This window comes from Leptodactylus fuscus, chromosome 1, assembly GCF_031893055.1.
Source record: "Leptodactylus fuscus isolate aLepFus1 chromosome 1, aLepFus1.hap2, whole genome shotgun sequence".
Classification (NCBI taxonomy): Eukaryota; Metazoa; Chordata; class Amphibia; order Anura; family Leptodactylidae; genus Leptodactylus; species Leptodactylus fuscus.
The window spans coordinates 212942155-212965969 of NC_134265.1; the positions used below are offsets into that span (position 1 = coordinate 212942155).

General features: G+C 42.1%; 1 protein-coding gene across 2 annotated transcripts in view; it reads right to left on the reverse strand.

The window, feature by feature from the left end:
• Positions 1–23815, reverse strand: part of LOC142214220 (scaffold attachment factor B2-like) — a 201967-nt gene that overhangs the window by 128231 nt on the left and 49921 nt on the right. For both annotated transcript variants that reach the window (XM_075283092.1, XM_075283083.1), the window contains exon 7: positions 13822–13922. In XM_075283092.1, coding sequence (XP_075139193.1) covers positions 13822–13922 — 101 coding nt within the window. The remainder of the gene's footprint in view (positions 1–13821; positions 13923–23815) is intronic.

The window sequence follows — 23815 nt, forward strand, 5'->3', positions numbered from 1 at the left end:
CAACTGCTATTGTGAACTACTCACCAGTGTGCCTGCCTACAATTGATTCACATGTCAGAGACCAGAGGTAGGAATCCTATCTACAAATCTTTGCATTCATACTTCTCTGCACCAGACCGTGGCTAACATATTCACTTACTTATTTATTACATTCCACTTCCAGTAGGACAAGCTGAGCAAACAGACCACAGCTACTCCCTAGGATACCCTTATTCTAAGGGACCTATTTGAGCCTACAAGGTAAATCCTATACACATCTCACACGTTACTTGACTGAGTATCCTACACTCCTCATAACCCATTCTACTTCCCATAGGTCGTGTTGCACAACTGAGTATACTTTACACGCCAATACGGCCATTACCCGTACCTGCCTGACAGGACAATAAACAGGGGGGACTTTCACCTCACCCTGCCCTTTTGGAGCCTATTCTACACTCCTATCATTACTACAGTCAGTACTTTGTATACCACCATCTCCCTTCTATCTCTATCTCACCCACTGCCCTGCTCTAGTTGTTCTTTGGTCATATATCATAAGGAGGTGTACACACTGCACGGGATATTTGATGGTCAGAAAGTGTACCACAATGTGTACCTACGTTATATTTACATGTGATTTTGTTACTTGTTCTCTCCCTTCTATTCATTATTTTCGGGAACCATGACTTGTTGTATATTTTAATTTGTATATGTTGTATAGCACTACCCTACCACTGTGTTTTCACGATTATTGTGACCACATGTATGCTTTGAACATGCCCTGGATGCTTGTACTGCGTCCCTAATTTATACACTCTTGTTTCACGCACAGAGCTTGAGGAAGGCAGAACTTGCCGAAACGTTCTCGTATATACTCTGTATAGCCACGTGTGGCACAGTGCAATTTGTACTATTAGTTAAATAAAGTATCTTTGATATTACAATTCAGCCTACTAGGATCCTTTATTCTCATATATATTCTGGGTTGGGACCCTTCCCTGTAGGTTCACCAGGGTGCCAGTCACACCCTTACTTTTGTAAATTGTCTAAGTTACTCAAATATGTTAAAATTATTTCAAATATGCTTGAAACACAAAAGGAACATTTGAAAGTATATAACTACTAACTTTTTTGCCCTGTATTATTGTGCATATGTGAGATATCGCAGCTGAAAATGGAACACATTGAAAAAATTTCAAAATTTTCAGCATTTGCGAGTTTTTTAATAAATTTATACAAGTTATATCAGTCTAATTTTACCTTCTCAGTAAAGTACAACATGTCACGAAAAAACAATATCAGAATCGCTTGGATGCCTAATACTATTACAGAATTATTCACTGATAAAGTCACGCAGGGCAAATTTCCAAAATTTGGCTTGGTCATTAAGGTCCAAAATAGGCTGGTCACTAAGGGGTTAAGTGCTTAGATACAGGAATGGGGAATAAACAACAGAAAAAAGGAAAGAAAAAAGAAAAAAAAAAAAAAAGCGAGGCGCGCAAGCCACCCTAGAAGCCTACCCCCCGACCGGCAAAGCATAGAATACTACAAAATTACCTACGTCAAATAAAGCTATCAGAGATTGAAAGGTATTGAAAACCACATAGAACCAGGAGGGGGTATAGGAAGACAGAGACAAGCACAGGGGGAATCAGATAAAACAAGCAACAGAGCGACAAGAACAAGGGAAACGGAAAGAAGGGAAGGGGACTACCAATGACCAGGGAGATAGAAAAGGAGGAGAATGAAAGAGTCCTAGGGCCCCCTTCAAGAAAAAGAGGAGGAGAACTCAGAAGTCTCCTGGAACAATACCCAGGGCCGTCAGAGACTCCCAAATCTGGAGGGATCAGGGGAATCCATTCTCTGTATAAGGAGAAGCTCCTGCAGGAATTCAAGCAAGGAAGGCAGGGCAGTACTGCGCCAATGCCTAGGAATGAAAGGCCTTGAGAAAGTGCCGCAGGAGGTCCTTTTTAATCTCAGAAATCATGCCCGGGATGACCGAAATAAGGGCCACCTGGGGCGAAGCAGTAATATAGTCACATACTTTAGAACACAGTGAAAAAAAAAAAAAAGCGTCCTAGAAAGGTCTAAGGACGCCACACTCCCACCAAATGTGGGGCATAGTGCCAGTCTCAGTACCACAGCGCCAACACCGGTCACAGTCGGGAAAATCCTGTGGAGGAGGTCTGGACACCTGTACCAAAGAGTCAGAATTTAAAAATTTCTCTCTTGCGCACCGCAGGGCAACGCCAGCTTATGTGTTAACAAAAAAAGATTTATCCCAATCGGCAGACGACAGACTCTAAGCGAAGTTGGAGTTCCATGAACTCGTATATTAGGGGAGCTCTGGTGTAACATCATCAAGAAGAATGTCATACAAGACCGAGAGCGCACGCGGGGAGGGGTCAGTGCGCGAGAGAACAGACTCTAGGGCAAACAGGGACAATGAGAGGAGAGGTGAGAGGGAGAACTTCCTCAGGAAGTTGGAAAGTTGGCTGTACTCCAGACAACATACGTGCAGATTCGGATGGGAAAGGCACATTTGGGCAAACAGTGGGAGTGGAGGGTCTCCAGCGATCTGTCGGAGGCGAACATCGTCACCTCTGTGCCAGCAGAGAAATCTGTCAACCGAGCAACCCGGGGGGAGATGTGGTTGCTAAAGAAGGGTGTTAGAGGGCCAGGGACATGGGCCAGACTCCCAGTTGAACACACCAGATCCCGGGTTTTTAGAAAATGCAGAGATAGAAGGGAGTGTCCAAAGGATTGCATACGGAAATGTGGCGGAATCCACGGCAGCGAGGGGAGTGAAGTAGAGATTAAAATCAGTCTCAATAGAGACCGATTGTTTATCGTCTCCATGATAACGCCAATCAAAGAGACTTGGCAGTATCACAGAGCGTTAATACAAATCAAATGTCAAGTAGACCCGCGACCCCCGTGTCTACGACCGGGTTAGCGTCCGATAGCTAAGTCTGCTCCGCAAAGCGCCCCACACAAATCTCCCAAACAAGGACTGGACTCGGGCAAGGAAGGTGCGGGAGTGGAATAGGGAGTGCCCGAAACAAGTACAGGAACTACAGGAGCAAGTCCATCTTGAGAGCGTGAATGCGACCATACCAGGAAAGGGCACAAGCACAAGTTTGCAGATCGGGAGTGATCTTCTCAAGGAGCAGTAGATAGTTAAGCTGAAACAAGTGAGATGGGTCGGGGGAGATATGGATCCCAAGATATTTAAAGGAGGCAGTTTGCCAGCGGAATGGGAAGTCGTGTGCAAGCTGGGCGACCTCCGTGGCAGGGAGCGTGACATTAAGAGCTTCATTCTTAGAAAAGTTGAACTTAAAATTGTTGAGGAGGCCAAAATGGAAAAACTCAAGTAAAATGGCAGGGAACGACACCTGCGGTTGAGAAACGTACAGGAGGAGATCATCGGCATACAGGGCCGCCTTGACTACACGGATACCCATCTGGAGGCTGTGGATCTCCGGGCAGCACCGAATCGCCACCAACAGATGCTCCATAACCAGGGCATAAAACAAGGGCGACAAGGGGCAGTCCTGGTGGGTGCCGTTCCGTACCGGGAAAGGGTCTGAGAGAACCCCATTGGCTCTTTATAAAAGTGGGCAGTAAATGCGTCCAGGCCAGGCGATTTACCCGATGGGGAGGATTGGATGGCAAAAGAGACCTCTTCCGCAGAGAAAGGTGCCACCAGGGCAGGCGGACACTCAGACTTTTTTATAATACAGTGCCTTGCGATAGTATTCGGCATCCTTGAACTTTTCAACCTTTTGCCACATTTCAGGCTTGAAACATAAAGGTATAAAATTTAAATTTTGGGGGGAAGAATCAACAACAAGTGGGACACAATTGTGAAGTGGAACATATCGTTTTGCATTGTGGCCAAAAAGTTCGGCCTTGGTTTCATCTGACCAGAGCACTTTCTTTCACATATTTAGGGGGTCTCCCAGGTGGCTTGTGGCAAACTTTAAACAAGACTTTTTATGGATATCTTTGAGAAATGGCTTTCTTTTTGCCACTCTTCCATAAAGGTCAGATTTGTGCAATGTATGACTGCTTGTTGTCCTATGGACAGACTCTCCCACCTCAGATGTAGATCTCTGCAGTTCATTCAGAATGATCATGGGCCTCTTGGCTGCATCGCTGATCAGTCATGAAAGTTCAGAGGGAAGGTCGGGTCTTGGTAGATTTGCAGTGGTCTGATACTCCTTCTATTTCAAAATGATTGCTTGCGCAGTGCTCCTTGGGATATTTAAAGCTTGGGAAATCTTTTTGTATCCAAATCCAGCTTTAAACTTCTCCACAACAGTATCTCAAACCTGCCAGGTGTGTTCCTTGGTCTTCATGATGCTCTCTGCGCTTTAAACAGAAACCTGAGACTATCACAGAGTAGGTGCATTTATACAGAGACTTGAATACACACAGGTGGATTCTATTTATTATCATCAGTCATTTAGGACAACATTGGATCATTCAGAGATCCTCACTGAACTTCTGGAGTGAGTTTGCTGCACTGAAAGTAAAAGTTAAACAGTTTAAAATATCCAATACATTTAATTCCACTTCATAATTGTGTCCCACTTGTTGTTGATTCTTCCCCCAAATATTTTGAATGTTATATTTTTATTTTTGAAGCCTGAAATGTGGCAAAAGGTTGAAAAGTTCAAGGGGGCCAAATACTTTCGCAAGGCACTGTATCTTAAGGTGTCTGAATTGGGCACGTTCCTCATTAGGCAACTTTTACTTGGCCATTTATCCCTTGAGGTATTCCCTTTACTCATTTTCATCTATAGGGACCTCTGGGACCTATCTAATAAGAGAATAGTTCTACCTCTATTTTTGGGTGATCATATGCAGGACACTGGATTGGTTCGGATTTAAGGTCTATCTATCACTGGTCCCAGGGCCTTTTGGAACAGGTTTTGGGAGTTGCCCTCCCCTTGTCCCCCAAAACATATCTTAATCTCCCTTCCATCAAGTTGCGCAAGCCTGCCTTCCGGCTTTTATTATTACTTTTCACTTCCGCTAGGTGCTTGATTGCCAAGCACTGGCGTCAACCAGCCTCTCCAGGCCTCGAGGAGCTCTATTCCAGGATTAAGGATGCACGTTCCCTGGAGTACCTGACAGCTTTACTCCATAATGAGGAATGGAAGTTTAATACAATTTGGAACCCATGGGATGAGTTTTGGGCGACTCTACGTCTCTGATCTGGATCCACTTTTGTTCTCCCTCCTCTTGGATGTCTTCCCTTGTCTTTTCCCTGTCTTTCCCTGTCCACAGACTCAAAGACCTTTCTAAGGATGTCAGGAACAAGTTCATAGACCTGCACAAGGAATGGACTACAAAAGAAAAAAGAAAAATACGAAAAAACAACTAAAGGCAAACAAATTTTAGATGATAATCCAAAAAAATTAATATATAACATGGACAATGGAATCATACGTAAAAAAAATGATTTATATACCTTAATATTTTCGAATCATTTTTTTTACGTATGATGATTCCATTGTCCATGTTCTATACAAAAAAAATAAGTAAGATGCTGGGTGAGGAGGAGACAACTGTTGGTGGAATAGTAAGAAAATGGAAGAAATACAAAATGACTGTCAATCGACATCGATTTGTGGCTGCATGTAAAATCTCACCTTGTGGGGTATCCTTGAACATGAGGAAGGTGAGAGATCAGCCTAAAACTACACGCGGGGAACTTGTTAATGATCTCAAGGCAGCCGAGACCACAGTCCCTAAGAAAACCATTGGTAACACATTATGACATAATAGAATAAAATCCTGCACAGCCAGCAAGGTCCCCTTGCTCAAGAAGGCACACGTGCAGGCCCATCTGAAATTGGCTAGTGAACACCTGGATGATTTTGAGAGTGATTGGGAGAAGGCGTTATAGTCAGATAAGACAAAAGTTGAGTTACAGTATTTGGCATTAACTTAACTCGCAGTGTTTGGAGGAAGAGAAATGCGAGGCCTGTGTGCCATTGCACCTTTGTTTTGTTTTGTTTTTGTCCCTTTCTGTATATTTGAAAAACTACAGATTAAACATAACGTTAAGAATCTTTAACTTACACAAGCACTTTGTCAGTCACAACACACAAATTCACTAATAAATATTATCTACCATATCTTGGCATAATCTTTTAATGGTCATTTAATTTATAGACGTTAGAAGGCTTACAACTGTAACAGTGATTTTCCAGATTTACAAGAAAAATTGGAGGGGATTATTCTGGATGCTAACGTCTTCTTCACAAGTTTATTCCTCAATTCCACATGAGCAGGGCCACCAAATACTATCTAAGATCCAGAAGGAAGTCAGCACAGTGCATTTCTGATGACACTGCTATCTTTTGTTTTGGAAAAAACAAACAACATCTTCACTTTTGAGGGGCGGACCTTCCAGCAGTTGAGGGGTACAGCGATGGGGAGCCCTGTGTCCCCCCACCTATGTCAACCTATAACTCGGCTGGTGGGAGGAAACCGTTGTGTTCCCAGAAGATAGCCAGCTTTGGATATACCATATTGAACTATGGATAAGATATATTGACAATGTGCAGATCCTGTGGAGAGGCTCCAGAGAAGAGTTTGACTTTTAGTTCAGCAACAAAAGAGTCAATGATCTAGGTCTTAGATTCACATCAGAGTTTCATGAAGAGATACTGACCTTCCTGGATCTCAAGTTATCAAGGTTAAAAGATGGTAAAATTGCTACAACTGTATATCGCAAAACTACAGCAACAAATAGTTTTCTGAATTGGAAGAGTTATCTTCGAGAAGCACTTAGAAAGGGAATACCAGTTGGCCAGTTCCTTCGTACTAGGAGGAACTGTTCCTCCTACAATGAATTTGTCAATCCAAAGATCTTGCAGAGAGGTTTCAACAAAGAGGGTTCAGATAGGAAAACACTCTTGGTACCCAAGCCAAGAGAGGCGGGGGACAAAAAATTTCAAATAATCGGCACGTTTGATAGTCACACTTTAAAAAGACACTGGAGGATCCTGCAGTCAGATCCAGACTTGCAGGAAGTTCTAGGATCTAATCCCCTTATAACGTATACAAGGGGCAAGAACTTGAAAAAAAAACAGTTACTTCACAGTTTTTGCAACCGGAAGTGATGAAAGACAATTGGTTGAGTAAGGGAAAACCAGTGGGCACCTACAGATGTGGGGGTTGCTTTGCGTGTGAGTTTATAAATCCATTTAAGACCTTTTCTAATATCACCACTGGGCAAAGTTTTTACTGTCACAAGTTTGCAAATTGCACTACCATGGGGGTCATTTACCTCCTGAGCTGTCCGTGCCCAATGGGGTACGTAGGTACATAGTAGACGATTAGGCAGTTCAGGAGGAGAATACGCAATTACGTATGTGAAATTTTGAACGAGCGTGATACCCCAGTAGCTAGACACTTTCATAAATGTGCTGGCAGTACGACTGACCTTAAATTTCAGGCCATTGAGGTGGTCAGACCTGTACGCGGGGAAGAATGGGACAACTTCGTGTTACGCAAAGAAGTCCAATGGATTTATAGGCTAGATACACTCCATCCGAAAGGGATGAATGAAGTTTTGGACTTCTCTTGCTTTATCTGATACTAAGGATCTCCTATAGGCTTGCAGGACATTCTCTTAGGGTGTCTGTCCAGTGTGTTGGTGTTTGTATATGCTCACACGGGAATTAATAGTAATCGTCCTACTCGATTTATTCCATCTCCTACTTCTTTGAATATGTTAGGGAAAGATTCTATCCTCTGTTGGCATAATATACGCATGCTCATCAGCATGCTCGTCATTATGAATCAAGATGTTACTTCGTTTAGATTAGTATGGCTGGGGCAGATGCCATATATTTCCCTGTAACCAGTAGGTTTAGTCTTCAACATTAAAGAATCTTGCTCTCATTTTATGCTGCTTCACATGGGGATGTGGATCAATATTTTATTCATATAGTTCTACAGCCGGTCAGCTCTTACCTTATGTCGTGGTATAATAGGGGACATGCATGCATTCCCGCTCCGTATATATGTCTATATAACCACTTACTAGGTAACTGTTTCCAAAGGATACACAATATAGTTATAGAGTGCCTCAGGGAGCATTGAGTTATAGGACGGATAATACCGTAACGAATATGGGGTGCTGTATCTTCACCCACTTTTTCAGGGGGTATAGTTATGAACTAGTATAAGAGGTTCCCATAGGTGTCTACTTATAGCATTGGTTTGAGATACTATGGGGTCCTATATTTTCACTTGATGTCGACCATGTGTGTTGGTTATGGTTAAATATAGTAGGGAGCTGTTGCTATAGTACATCGATCGACCATTGGGTCAAATACGCATTGTGTTCCAGCAATGTTATAATATCGTTTTTGTTGTCATCTCTATTCCTCCAAACATATTATAATATCTATGGGTGTTGTATACTTACCTTACTTGGGTTGTGTCCGTGGGTCATTGAAATCTAGAGCATGGAAGAGTTTGTTATCGCTGGGCATACCGACTAATTATTAGTGTCGAATATGCGTTTTATTTTAACATAGATGCACAAAAGGATACAAAATATTTTAGTTTCCTTTTGACTCTTATTCCAACATGGATACGTGAAATGATACATTAAAGGGATTCTGCCATTAAAAATCTTTTTTCTGTGGCTAACACGTCGGAATAGCCTTTACAAAGGCTATTCGTCTCTCACCTTTAGATGGGATCTCCGCCGCGCCATTCCTTAGTAATACCGGTTTTTAACGGTATGTAAATTAGTTCTTTGGCAGCGATGGGGGCGGGCCCCAGCGCTGAAAATGCGATGAGGGTGTCCCCACCGCTGCCTGAGAACAGGATCCTGCGCCATCTCTATGTTCTGCTGGATCCTCCCCTTCTTTCTTCGTCTTTCTTCGGCGGCTTCACCTCTGTCGGCTCTGACAGTAGTAGAGCCGAATGCACATGCGCGGCCATAGTTCCGAGGCCGCAATTGCGCGCATGCGCAGTTGGCTTTACTAGTGTCTCAGTGGCAGGGCCAACTGCGCAGGCGTCAGAAGAAAGACTAAGAAAGATGGGGAGGATCCAGCAGAAGATAGAGGCGGCGCAGGATCCTGTTCTCGGGCAGCGGTGGGGACGCCCTCATCGCATTTTCAATGCTGGGGCCCGCCCCCATCGCTGCCAGAGAACTAATTTACATACCGGTAAAAATCGGCATTACTAAGGAACAGCGCGGCGGAGATCCCATCTAAAGGTAAGAGACGAATAGCCTTTCTAAAGGCTATTCCGACGTGTTCGCCACATAAAAAAGATTTTTAATGGTAGAATCCCTTTAAACCATCAAGTCCTCTGACACATAATATCAAGTATGGCAGATAAGTGTTTACTCTATCCTCTCGGTGTCTGAGACATTAAGTATGGCAGATATAAGTGTCTACTCTATTCTCCCGGTGTTTACAACTGACACAATGGTGCAGGGATGGATGTTTACGTTATTAGCTCCACCCCGGGGAGGTATATGTCCGATGTTGTGGAAGATCTTATTGGAACATGACCATGTTAGTAAATAGAAGATGAACACTCCGGTGTGTGGATTGGCTGAAGATATCAAGCAACGCATGGCCTGATGGAGTGATATTTCGGCCAGCTAATGCACATGCGTGGAAGAGTGGCGGGGATAGCACAGTGATTGGTTATAACGCTGAGGAGAGTTGGGTTCGAACTGCGCATACCTGTGGGAGCTGAGAGTGCGCCATGATTGGCGATTAGGTAGGGATGGAGGTGGAGATTTCTCCTTATATAGTGGGTCGCATAGTAAGCTCGCCACCGCCAGCATCAGAGCAGTCACGCTACTAATAGAGTTGAGCGATCAGGATCGGTAAAGATCAGATTCCGATCGGTGATCGAGTAAATTTCACGATCGCGATTGGAATTCCGATCCCGATCTTTTTAGGCAGGATCACGTTCGGAGCTTATTTCCCACAATGCTTTGCTACTGGCCAAGCTTTGTGGGAAAAGCTAACAATGTTAGGTCCCATAAGAATGAATGGATGCAGTCGGCACACAGCTTAAACCCCTGCGCGCTCATTCAACACTTACCTGCACAGATTGCTGGTCCGGTTCCCGCTGTTCTCACCTCGCTGCTCCCGCCTCCCAGGTTAGTGTTATGGACCTAGGAAGAAGGCGGGGCTTGTGGCTTAGGAGCGTGTGGGCGGGTACTGGGAAGGATACTCCCCGCCCTGTACCCGCCCACACTCAAGCCACAAGCCCCGCCTTCTTCCTAGGTCCGTAACACTAACCTGAGAGGCGGGGGCAGCGAGGGGAGAAGAGCACCAAGAAGACAAGCGAGAACAGGAGCGAAAACGGACCAGAGTAGCGGCAGCGTTGTGTACAGGTAAGTGGACACCAGGGGGGACAAGTAGCCAGAGGATTTTTTTTTCAATCATTACACAGCGTGGAGTCTAACAATTAAAGCGTTCAATTTTTAGACTCCATGCTGTGTAGTGAATAGGATCGTTTTTAAAATCCAATCTTTGATTATTAGAAAAATCCCATTTACTTGCATTGGGATCGGAATTGGGATCGAATGGAAAATGATCGGAAAATGGATTTTAAAAACGATCCTGAAATCTCAAGATCGGCTCAACCCTAGCTACTAACCATATGCATTTATGGACTAGTTTCACCCACATTTTGTTCAATATATTGGCCCCTGATGAGTTCATTTGATGAAACGCGTTGGGCATTTACATAGGTGCATGGACAGCCAAGTTGGTTCCATGACCATTACTAACCATGCAGCAATTGGTCTTGTGTGGCACATGGGATTATATCAAGATCACCAGACCCCGTTGGCGTGGCAGTAGGCCAGTAGCCTTGGGAGAGGTGGTCAAGATATTCTCCTATTGTCTTGTACACGTGGCCCACTACTACTGCATTGGACCATAGCTGTGTGGTTTTGGCATGTCTTTTATGGTTAGAGAGGCAGTAAAATAGTCAGAGGGAGCTACAGTTATCCTCCTTTTTTCCCTTTCGGGTAAAATGCTCTGCCACCACCATTAGACATAGTATGATATCTCTTTATCAGCGGGACTCATTATAGTCCTATCCATTGGGATCTCTATGCACTCTATCCCCTGAAAATTAAGACCACTTGAATCGCTACCATGATGTGACCAAATGTGGGTGGCAATGGGACTCTCCTCATTCCTGTTGATATAGCCTATGTGATAAAGAATATGCAAGCAAAACGCTCTTAGTTTTGCCGACGTAATTCAGCGGACAGGGGCAAGTCGCAAGGTAGACAACCCCCTCCGTACGGCAATTAATGAAGTCCCAATTCTGATACACATTGCCGGTGGCAGCAGAAACAAACTCTCTACTCTTCTTGATAAAATTGCATGCTCTGCATGCTCCACATTTGAACGTACTGGAGGTACACTTTACACATGCATCTATGAATGTAGATCTAGCAATTATTGCTTACAATCACTTTATTGCAAAGTTGTATTAAAATTAATGATCATTAATAAAGTATTGATCATTAAAGTCCATCTTTATCATCTATTTCTTTATCAAAGCATTCTGTGACATGGGATGCCGTCAAAAAAAAATAAAAAAAAAAATCCTGCAAATGTTTTCTCATCCATACACAAACAAATGAATACGTTCAAATGGCATCGGATGGAACCACGTATTTCTTTCACCCCAGCCATGGGGGGATGGGACTTCCCAATCTCTATCACTCTCATTTAGCTTTTCTCCTTAGCCACTTAAAATATTGGTGGAATGATTCCTATGACAAACTTTGGCTGACTCTGGAGGATCGTGTAGCTTATGTTTCTGACATGAAAGCACTCTTGCTATCTGCATCGATTTTGACATCCACACTGACTCCCTCTTCAGTTCAAGTTTCCCTTGAGGCCAGGAAATTGGGGTGCTCTTCCTATCTCAAAACTCCTCCCTTCCCAAGATAAATGTAACGATTCCCATACAAGCTCTGACACACCACATTCCCAACATCTCCCTATCTTCGTGAACTGCTTGCAGAATATGCCATATCTCAGATATATTCCACAAACAATTTATGCTATCATTTCCTTAACTCCAAGCAAAATACTCATTACCTTCACAAGAGATGTTTAGACATCTTCAAATTAAAGATTTTCTATTAGCTTCTCAACCCTTCACTACTTCCTCCATCCACGCTGTTCTAGGCGATTTCCGACAAATTCGTAAAACCTCTATACCTCATAGTAGCCAATGATCTCCTCCCAACTAAATCCCATTCCCTTTTGAAATAGAAATCTGATTTAGGTCGCAGTTTTGGAGTGGCAGAGTGGAACACTGTTTTAACCTAGGCATAGATCGACGTCTTGTGCCTCTAACTGGGAGTAATACCATAAACTTCTTATATGCTGGTATTATACCCCATAGAGACTCTGTACATGTACCCAACATCTTCACTTTTTCGCTGGAGAGGCTGTGACCAAATTGGTTAACTCCTCCATCTCTTTTGGAGCTGCCCACATATTGCTCCATTCTGGCTCGCCACCATTAATGTACTCAGTAACTACACATGTAGCAAAATTGTACAGTTTGCCCCTTTATCTCTTCTCTTGTGAAGATTACTACCAGATTTCTAATTGCTCGCCATTGGAAATCACCTTGCATTCCATCCCTCACTGAACTTCTGTCCATCATCTCCACTAACTGCACGCATGAACACATGCTTGCTTGTCAGAAGGGTAAGCTCAAGAACTTCCATGGCTGACATTATCATCCTCTCCCTTTTATCTAACACAACCTTTGCAGCCCTCTAGTTATACTCCATTTAGCTAAAACTATATTTATCATTGCCAAATACACCCCCCCCCCTATATTTTCTAGCAGGTCAGTTCAACCCTTTTGCGATTCCCGCCCCTTTTTACCTTTTCTTGTATTTCTATTTTGTTTTGATGTTACTCTGTTGTTATTATGATGTCGCTGTATAATTGCTCCCATGTCTTCACGGCGCGCTGTGCAACGCCTAGGTATGTATTAACTTAATCTGCCTTACAGGTTTTAATCGCACAATTTACAGTTTTACTAGTTTTTATTGTATATGTTTCATCGCACTCTCTTGTATGGTTTCTTTGAAAAATTTCAATAAAAATTTGAAAAAAATAAAAAAATCAGACATATGGAAAACAATTTGTTTAAGCATTATAAAGAGTACACACTATTCCTAATGTGTGCACATTTTCCAAAATTACCAATTGATGTAGTCACATGGGAGTGTACAAAGATGTCCAAAAACAGTTAAGACAATTGTAATCAAAAATGTGGTTGCAGTGTTTAGAAAGTGTATAAGGTGTAAGTCATGCAGATTTTCTTTCTAGTTCTGGTGATTTTATGAAGATATGTGCATGTATAACATAGGACTAAATGAACTCTGAATGGACTCTGTACACTTTGAACTTTAATGTTCAGAATGTGTGATACATTTAAAACGGTACCCGAGTTTTCGATGGAACTAACAAATCATGCAGTGTCTTCCTGGAGTGAGTTAGGGAGGAGATAAATCGCCCTATTTTGCTTGTACCTTGATCTACAGTGCAATCAGAACAATATGCAAGAAGCAAGAAAGGTGGGTACACAGTGTAGACCTCTAGCAGTAGTTTACTGAGCAACACACTTCCCATGAGGCACAAAGTCTCATGCAATTTTCTATGTATTATATATTATCTTGCTAATTATGGCACTGTTTGGGCAGATCTTTATACTAAACAATGTTATGTAGTTAAGAGTACAAAAAAGTCAATCTGAAATAAAAATAAATAAAATGTTAAAATACTCTACCTTCCCATACTTGCTGAAGAGATTTTTCAAGTCCGTTGCTCTTGTAGTAGATGAAAGTCCACTCACCCACAAATTTTTACCACAGCTGGCATCAATGTGTCCTATTATCAAATAAAGTTAATGTCTCAATCATAGGTTCATGTAGAATTTGGAACAAGCATGTTCTCAGAGCTAAATTAATTCCAATACAATATTCAATTAAATATGATATATATTATAAACACACAAACGAAAAAACAAAAAAACATCTGTCTAGAGAAAAGGAGAGGTATCAGTGACCACCCCATCTCACAGTCATAGTAAAATGACCAAATGTAGCGAATGTTGCATGCACAGCAAGTAGGTAGGTGCAGACACTATCAGCAGCCATTCCTATAGCAATCATATTGGTGACTTCACTAGGAGTGACTATATCAGTATAGTGCAGTCACTATCAGTGGCTATTGCCATTGAATCCAGATATATGGTATATGAATATTAACCATTTATCACCAATGGGATATTAACATTAGCCACTGACTGAGTTATTTGTTTTGAGCATATGAATGAGTGGTGGTAATGACCCACACAGTAAGTTCTAGCCAGCAGTGATTTGGTTAATTGAATGGCTGAATTCTTTATTGGCTTTATTTTAAGGGCTTCTGTGATTGTGATATCGTCATCATGGAGGATGAGAGCGGAGTAAATACAGGCGAGCTCGGAGACGGAGGCCATGGCTGAGATGAGTGGGCGCTCAGGTGGAGGCGGATGGATGAGTTACAGAGTGTTAGTCGCTGGATGGACACCAGGCCTTAGCTTCAGCTGAAGAACCGAGCACCTTTAACCGCTGCTGTTACTAAGGCAAAGAGCCAGATACCTGTAACATCTTAACCCCTTCCCACCAGTGACATTTTTAAATTGTCATTTTCAATTTCACAATGTTGACTGTAGATATTATGTTTGTAGACAAAGCGTTTTGAAAACAACACTACATTCTCTCCCAAACACTTAAGCTTACAATTTACAAAATCACCTGATCCTGTGAATACCCACTGTTTATAAATATTATAACCAACTCTCCAGTCAGAAGCTACTATAATAGCAATAAGTGATATCACATTTGACAGGTAGAAGAAGTTCCATCAGTCAGACATTTTTACCAAATGACTGCTTTTTTTTTTTTTTTTTTTTTTTTTTTTTTTGCACCATAGGACAAAACACCCAGACTTTCAACAGATGCTCAAATCCAGAGTTATGGCTCTCTAACTGCAGTAATTATGAATCTTACAAGCTTTTGGGGTTGGTTACATAATATATGATCAAAAAAGCACCCTTATTACTCCAATCTAAAAGCAGGGTACAGATGTGAAGGAGCAATAAGTAGCTTTTGAAGCACAGATTTAGTCCGGTTTTTGGAAGCTAAGTCACCTTGCATAGATCAAAAAATAATCCTACAAAATGGGGTCACCTCTATGGGAATACCAATTTACTGGCACTTCTGGGGCTCTGCAAAAACAATACGGCATTCAGGAGTATAGATTCAAAAATCAGGTCACTTTTTCGTGGATTCCATTGTACTGGTACTTTAGGGGGTGACATGGCACCCAATTGACAAACTATCTTAGTAAAATCTGCCCTGCAAAATCCAAATAGCTTTCCAATCTGAGCAGTCGACAATCACAATATGGTGTTCAGGAGAAAATGCGCAAGTTTGAAAATTAAATGATTGGGGAAAAGTTGTAAGGAATTTAAAGAATTTCTTAAGGAATGTCCACATGTAAGTAATTTCTATGCTCAGGTGAAATTTTAATTTTTTCAAATGTACTTTCATTTAGCCCTAAATGAGAAAACGGGAGCAAAAATTCAGGTTTCCATATTAATTGTTTTCCTATGAAATTAGCAAACTTCCCAAATGTGGTTTTGAATTATTTGAGGGGCACAGTTTTGAAGAGGAGGTGATTTATAGGGATTCTATTACTATAATCCTTTTTAAACTAAATACACTTAGGAATAGCCTGAAGAAAGGGTATTCTTTTCTTACCTTTATTATTTTGATTCGCACCGCCGTTCCTTAGAAATATCTTCTTTTTTTCCTTATGCAAATGAGTTTTCTTGCAGCACTGGGGGTGTTCCCCAGTGCTGCTTGAAAACTCTTCTTTTCCACCTTCGCCTACTTCTCGCGCGATCCCCATCTCTTTGCTCTAAAGTGCCGAATGCGCATGTCAGTTTCCTGCGGCTGAAAGGGGGAGGGCGAGAGAGATACCGTGCGGAAAAAAAAGGCGGAGAAGACGGAGGTCATCGCAGGAGAGTATTCAAGCAGCACTGGGGATGCCCCCAGTGCTGTGAGAAAACTCATTTGCATAAGGAAAAAAAGTTATTTCTAAGGAATGTCATTGCGGATCAGAACAATAAACAAATACTCTCCTTGGAAGGGAATAACACACAGCTTCTGCTTGGATACTGAGTCAGAATCCCACATTTTCAGCCATAATGCACGGCGAGATGTATTTGAGGGGACCCCAGACCTGGAGGAAATCCTCACTGACTCTGCTGAAGTGTCTGCTAAAAAGCCTGTGGTCTTCAGCAGGATATAGGATAAGAGATCTTCTCTAGAGGTGCCTTCTTTAAGATTGATCTCTCGTTGGTTTAGCCATCTATACATGGGCCTTGCCACACAAGTTGCCCTAATGTTAACTTGTAACAGGGCTGAAAATCACTCCCAGGATTTTTTTTTTTTGATTTTTTTTTTAAGAAGGCTGTCAGCTTTTCTATCTAGTGCAGGGGTCAGCAACCTTCCACCCTCCAGCTGCTGTGAAACTACAACTCCCATAATGCTCCATTCACTTTCATGGGAGTTCCAAGAGCAGCAGAGCATGTATGCATGTTGGGAGTTGTAGTTTTAACCCCTTCCCGCCAATGGCATATTTCGATTTTCGTTTTTGACTCCCCTCCTTCTAAACCCCATAACTTTTTTTTAAATTATTTCTCCACTCCCAGAGCCATATGAAGTCTTAATATTTGCGGGACAAATTGTTCTTCATGATGCCACCATTAATTATTCTGTACAATGTACTGGGAAGCTGGAAAAAATTCAGAATGGGGTGGATTGGAAGAAAAAAATGCATTTCTTCGACTTTCTTATGGGCTTCAGTTTTACGGCGTTCATAAAACAGTAGACACCTGGCGGCTATGGCAGCAGCCTGACTCCCGGGCGGCCACCATAGTTAAACACCCGGCATGCGCCGTACTACTATGACGGATGTCGGGAAGGGGTTAAAATAGCTGGAGTGCTGAAGGTTGCCTACCCCTGATTTAGCGGGTCTTTAAGCGGTGACATGTCTGCAAAAGAAAGCGTCTTTTTTTCCCCCACTTTAGCCACCTGAATATCAATTTTTGGCACTTTCGCCCAACCTTTGACTTTTAGTTTCATCAAGAGAAGAAAAAGAAAAAAAAAAAAAAGCTCTGCAAACATCTCATCATGAACCATTTAATTTCCTGAACATCTTCAATGTTCATGGTATTTCTAACTGCAGAAAGAAGTTCCTGAGTAAATGCAGATGAGAAGTAATATCATCTATCCTCCATATCTGAAGGCTCAGGCAATTCCCCTTCCTCCATGAAATCTTCAGACAAAGATGGAACTTGGACTTAACTATTAGGGGGCGTTCACACTACAGTCAGTGTCCGACAGGTAGTGTCCGCTCCTAGTGTCCGTTCAAAATCTCGCACAGACATTAGGAGCGGACACTAGCTGTGTCCGTGACACTTTTCATTCATTTAAATGGCAATCGGGTGCGTTCTTTTGCACTCCGTGCCCTTCCTTCACAGTCCGCTTGTAAACATGTCCGACTTTTCAAGCGGACAGAAAAACCCGAACATGAATGAAAAGTGTCACAGACACAGCTAGTGTCCGCTCCTAATGTCCGTGCAAGATTTTGAACGGACACTAGGAGCAGACACTACCTGTCGGACACTGACGGTAGTGTGAACGCCCCCTTATCTAAATCTGGCTCAATAATTAACTCCATCTTTTTGGCCGCAGGTTGTGGCTAAGCAGAGGCAAAAGGCAGGAGACAAAGAAGCTAGAGAGGACTGGATCTCGTGCTGAACCATCCATTTAATTTCCTTCATTAATGACCACTGTGACTCTTCAATTATTTTCTCAGTGCATGACTGACACAGTGATTTTGTTAGGCGTGGAAGAAAGGGTTTTTTTTCTCACAAATAAACAGCCATTTTCTTAGCTTTAGAAGACACATCTTTAGCTTCTTTTTCCTAGATTATTACAGGGATATGAGAACTCCTACAAAAATGTCATCTAAAACCAGTTACCAGATTATTCTCTGGGGCTGAGTACATCAGGATAATACACCACTCATCTCCAGGCATTATAGCACACAGACACAGAAGGTCCTACCTGAGACATCAACCTCTTGGACTAGGAAGCTTTTAACTAGCCACCGATGACCAGCGTACTCCGTTCCCATGAATAGGAATGCTTCTAGTCCAACTGCACTGCTCAGGACACCATAGATTTCAAATTTCCCTCCATTAGTGTGTCTTCCCCGGAACCGGAAGAGACGTCACCTGGTGTGCGTTCCAACATGGAACGAAGGATGTTGAGCAGAATGTAGCGCAGGCAAGTGGACACTACAAGCCAGGGAGCCTCCACAGAGGGACCAAGGTCCATATACTCGTCTCCACTATTCCCAAGACGGGGCCAGGAGGAGACGGAAACCAGCCGAGACTCTGGAGAGAAACGGCGCAGACTTGCAGTGACAGCCGTGCTGGACCCCACTCTGCTCTGTAAGCAAGAAGAACCTCTTCAGCTACCACTAATAGGGACAGGGGAAAAAAAAAAAAAAAAAACACTGAAGAGGGAGGAGAGGGAGTGGCTATTTAACCTCTTGTATGCTTTTTCCTGTGCCTAATAGTGAGTGGAGCAAAAATGGAACGTCACACTTTTTATGTGCAGCAAAGGTGTCAATTTTATTGCGTAGAGTAAAACGTTTTTCGGTAAATGAGAATACCTTCCTCAGACTCACAATCTATATACATATTATTTACAAAATTATATACAAAATGTATACAGGTACAGAGCCATTTAAAGTAAGGCAGGCATATGGCCGATTTCCTGTTCAAAGGGTATAAAGGCCAAAAGTTTTGAGAATGACACAAATATTATATTTTCACATGATCTGCTGCCCTCTGGTTTTTATGTGTGTTTGTCAGATGTTTTTATTACATACAGAAATATAATTGCAATCATATTATGAATAACAAAAGCTTATATTGACAGTTAGAATGAGTTAATGCAGCAAGTCAATATTTGCAGTGTTGACCCTTCTTCTTCAGGACCTCTGCAATTCTCCCTGGCATGCTCTCAATCAACTTCTGGACCAAAACCTGACTGATAGCAGTCCATTCTTGCACAATCAATGCTTGCATTTTGTCAGAATTTGTAGGTTTTTGTCTGTCCACCCGTCTCTTGATGACTGACCACAAGTTCTCAATGGGATTAAGATCTGGGGAGTTTCCAGGCCATGGACCCAATATCTCTATGTTTTGTTCCCTGAGCCATTTAGTTATCACCTTTGCTTTATGGCAAGGTGCTCCATCATGCTGGAAAAGGCATTGTTGATCGCCAAACTGCTCTTGGACGGTTGGGAGAAGTTGATCTTGAGGACATTCTGGTACCATTCTTTATTCATGGCTGTGTTTTTAGGCAAGACTGTGAGAGAGCAGATTTCCTTGGCTGAGAAGCAACCCCACACATAAATGGTTTCAGGATGCTTTACAGTTGGCATGAGACAAGACTGGTGGTAGCGCTCACCTCGTCTTCTCCGAATAAGCTGTTTTCCAGATGTCCCAAACAATCGAAAAGAGGATTCATCAGAAAAAATGACTTTACCCCAGTCCTCAGCAGTTCACTCCCTGTACCTTTTGCAGAATATCAGTCTGTCCCTGATGTTTTTTTCTGGAGAGAAGTGGCTTCTTTGCTGCCCTCCTTGAGACCAGGTCTTGCTCCAAGAGTCTCCACCTCACAGTGCGTGCAGATGCACTCACACCTGCTTGCTGACATTCCTGAGCAAGCTCTGCACTGCTGGTAGCCCGATGCCGCAGCTGAAACACTTTTAAGAGATGGTCCTGGCGCTTGCTGGTCTTTCTTGGGCGCCCTGGAGCCTTTTTGCCAACAATGGAATCTCTCTCCTTGAAGTTCTTGATGATGCGATAGATTGTGGACTGAGGTGCAATCTTTCTTGCACCAACAGAGCCATGAATGCATTCTCTTATTTGCATTCATGGCTCTGTTGGTATTGGTTCTCCCTTTTCTCCCCCAAGCAGGAACTTCTATTATGCAGCTTCTTCTTCCACGTCGATCACTCCTCACTTTCTGCGCACACGCGGCTCTCTCCGAGCCGCCGAGTCTTAGGATCATACTGGACATGCACGACGGCCGGACCCGTATCTTTTTCACTGGGCCGTTACCAGGCATGCGCGTCTGGCGCATTATGATTGGCCCTCTTGCATACTTATTTCCGGCCGTGACCATCGGCCTCAACACGCCTCTCCTCCCAGCTACACAGCTTTATTCCTGGCGCTGCTTTTTCATTACGGCTACCAATACAGACATTGCTTGTCTTCATCCACCAGCGGACCCTGCAGGCTTCCGAGCGGAGGCAAGTAATCTCCTTGGCAAAGAGCAATATAAAAAATCATTATTTTATCCCGATGCACAACTGTGTCAGACTATAGTGTGACACCTTTTATGCCATCAATATCGGCAACTTTTTACCTTAAGTGTTTCAGTATAGCTTACCATTTCTTTATGCTCTGCAGAAATTGTCTTTTACATTCTGAAACAACCGGGATACCCCAATACACCATTTCATGATTATACTAAGGTATATATTTATCTAATTACATTTGTTATAGCAACAACAATGTACAGTTCTAATTGTTTCCCTCTTATCACTACCTTAACTCCCCACTATATACCTACCAGTGACTACTTCTTGACTACTTCCTGGCTTTCATTTTCATCTTTATCTTATCTCCTCTCACCGGACTGAAAATTACTGTGTTGCTCATCATTGTACTATACCCTTTGAACAGGAAATCTTCCATATGCCTGCCTTACTTTAAATGGCTCTGTACCTGTATAAATTTTGTATATAATTTTGTACATAATATGTATATAGATTGTGCACCATGTATTCATTGTCTGTTCTTTAATTTTGGCTGTTTTTGATTTTGTATGTAGAGTCTGAGGAAGGTATTCTTATTTACCGAAAAACGTTTTACTCTACGCAATAAAACTGACACCTTTGCTGCACATAAGTGTGACGTTCCATTTTTGCTGTATACTTGGGTTGGGACCCTACGCTCACACCCGTTCATCATCTCCAACTTTGCATACCTCTAGCACATAATTGTGAGTGGAGATACTACTCCTTTGGTGCGGTCATGGAGGGCATTTGAGAAAACTAAATTAAAAACAAACACAGTGGAAAAAAAAAAAAAAACAATGTTGCGTTTCCACCGTTATGAGGGGCTTTAACCTCAGATGTGAAATGGTCCCTAATGTGTGAAATTTTCTTGTAAATCTTGAAGACCACAGTTACACTTGCAAACCTTCTAACAGCCAAATAAAATTAAAGGATGATTAAAAGATGCCAATATAAAGTAGAGATATGGTAGATATTATGTATTAATGTATTTGGGTATTAAGACTATGTGTTTGAAAATCAGAGCATTTCACATTTTGAAAATTGCAAATTGTATTAAATTTAAATCAAAATTCCAATTTTTTTGATAAATGCAAAAAAAATTAAATAAAAAAAATTAATGTTCACAACAAACTACAAAGTATCATGAAAATACAGTCTCAAAATCGCTAGCTGGTAGCACAGTACTATAAAGAACACCACAAGATACCACTGCAAAATGGCCGACAGAGCATGAGCAGTCGCCTCTGCCCGATTCAGACGTGGCAGAGCCGACTGTGCATGCTAGGGATTTCAATCCCAAACAGAACAGCATGGGATGCTACTCAAAGGAGAAGATGCAAGGGGAGTGAACATGCAACAAAGGGCGGTGAACAGCGATGACACCAGTGTGCTTCGAGCACAGGGGGAATGTTCCCGATGCTCCTTGAACATAATTTGCATATAAAAAACTGTTTTTCACAGAATTGGCAGAGAGCACAAAAAGAAGAAAGGTATGAGTAGAATAGCCTTTATAAAGGCTATTTCAAAGAGACATTACTTAAAAACTTGATTTTCAAATGATAGAGTCTGTGAAGTATACCGCCTTAGCAAGCCAATTGGCACACCTGCCGATCACCCTTCTTCCCATACTTTCCACTCACGCCCCGAGTGTGTCTGTGTCTTACAGGATAATACAAAACAAGGTTTCTAAATTTGATATATTTATTAACCCTGAATGGGTCAATACTAGCCACTTAAAAGGGATTCTATCAGTGGAAAAAGTGCTTTTGAGCTAAACATATGACTGAATAGCCTTTAAAGGGGCTCTATCAGCAAAATCATGCTGATAGAGCCCCACATATGCGTGAATAGCCTTTAAAAAAAAAGGCTATTCACGCACCGTAAAAGTTATATTAAACTACCCCTCCCCCCTTTTTAAAATAAAACCCTAAAAAAGAATATCTACTTACGCATGGTGCACTGCGGGCGGGCATTCAGGGTGCACCGTCTTCTTCATCCACGCCTCTTCTTCCTCCGACGTCCTCCGGTCCCGTCCTCCTCTGGCGCTCGCGAGCGGACACTGATATAAAAAAATGGCCTGGGCGCCTGCGCAGTAGCATGCGGCTTCTACTACGGCTACAGCGCAGGCGCCCAGGCCATTTTTTTATATCAGTGTCCGCTCGCGAGCGCCGGAGGAGGACGGGACCGGAGGACGTCGGAGGAAGAAGAGGCGTGGATGAAGAAGACGGTGCACCCTGAATGCCCGCCCACAGTGCACCATGCGTAAGTAGATAACATTCTTTTTTAGGGTTTTATTTTAAAACGGGGGGGTAGTTTAATATAACTTTTACGGTGCCTGAATAGCCTTTTTTTTAAAGGCTATTCACGCATATGTGGGGCTCTATCAGCATGATTTTGCTGATAGAGCCCCCTTAAGAAGGTTATTCTACTACTACCTTTACTTCTTTTGTTGTCCCTGTCGTTTTTCTTTTTAAAACTGCTTTATTTCTTTATGTATGTATAAAGGAAAAATTATCTTTGTACCATGATAGCCAGTGGATATGAAATATTTAAAAAACTACTAAAATGGTCCCTTCATCAGGCTGGTATAACAATATCTGAAAATACACGACTAAATATAGGGCAAAAATTGGCAAGGCAATGTAAATAGAACACTATGCTAAAAAAGCGCACTGCCACAGAAAATGTTTAGCAAAAAATATATAAAGCTTTATTTAAATACATTTTAAAACATATATAAGACAAAAATAATGAATGGGGTGATACAACCAAACAGAACAATGAAGGCCCAAGATGGAATACTAATGGTTGATGATGAATAAATGACACTTACATTACATATATATAAGGATATGTAAAACATCCATAGTTTCTAAAGTGCATATATAACATACATAGTTTTTTAAAGTGCAAATATTCTGTGAAATAACATGATACCAAGTAATAAATTACCTATGGGTGGACCTTCATGTAGTGAACGCGCCCCGACGCGCGTTTTGCCACTACCGTGGCTTCGTCAGGGGGAAAAAAGATGACTACAAAAGTTCACTACATGAAGGTCCACCCATAGGTAATTTATTACTTGGTATCATGTTATTTCACAGAATATTTGCACTTTAAAAAACTTGATGGAAAGCAGCAAATAAATAGTTCAAATAAACATATCAGTTCACAGGAAGGTTCTCAGAGTTTATGGTTCCTTTGATCAGTCATGTGGTGTCTAGTTGTTGTAAAACGTCATAAAACGTTTGTGAAAGGTCATCATGGGTCTATATTCCCATATT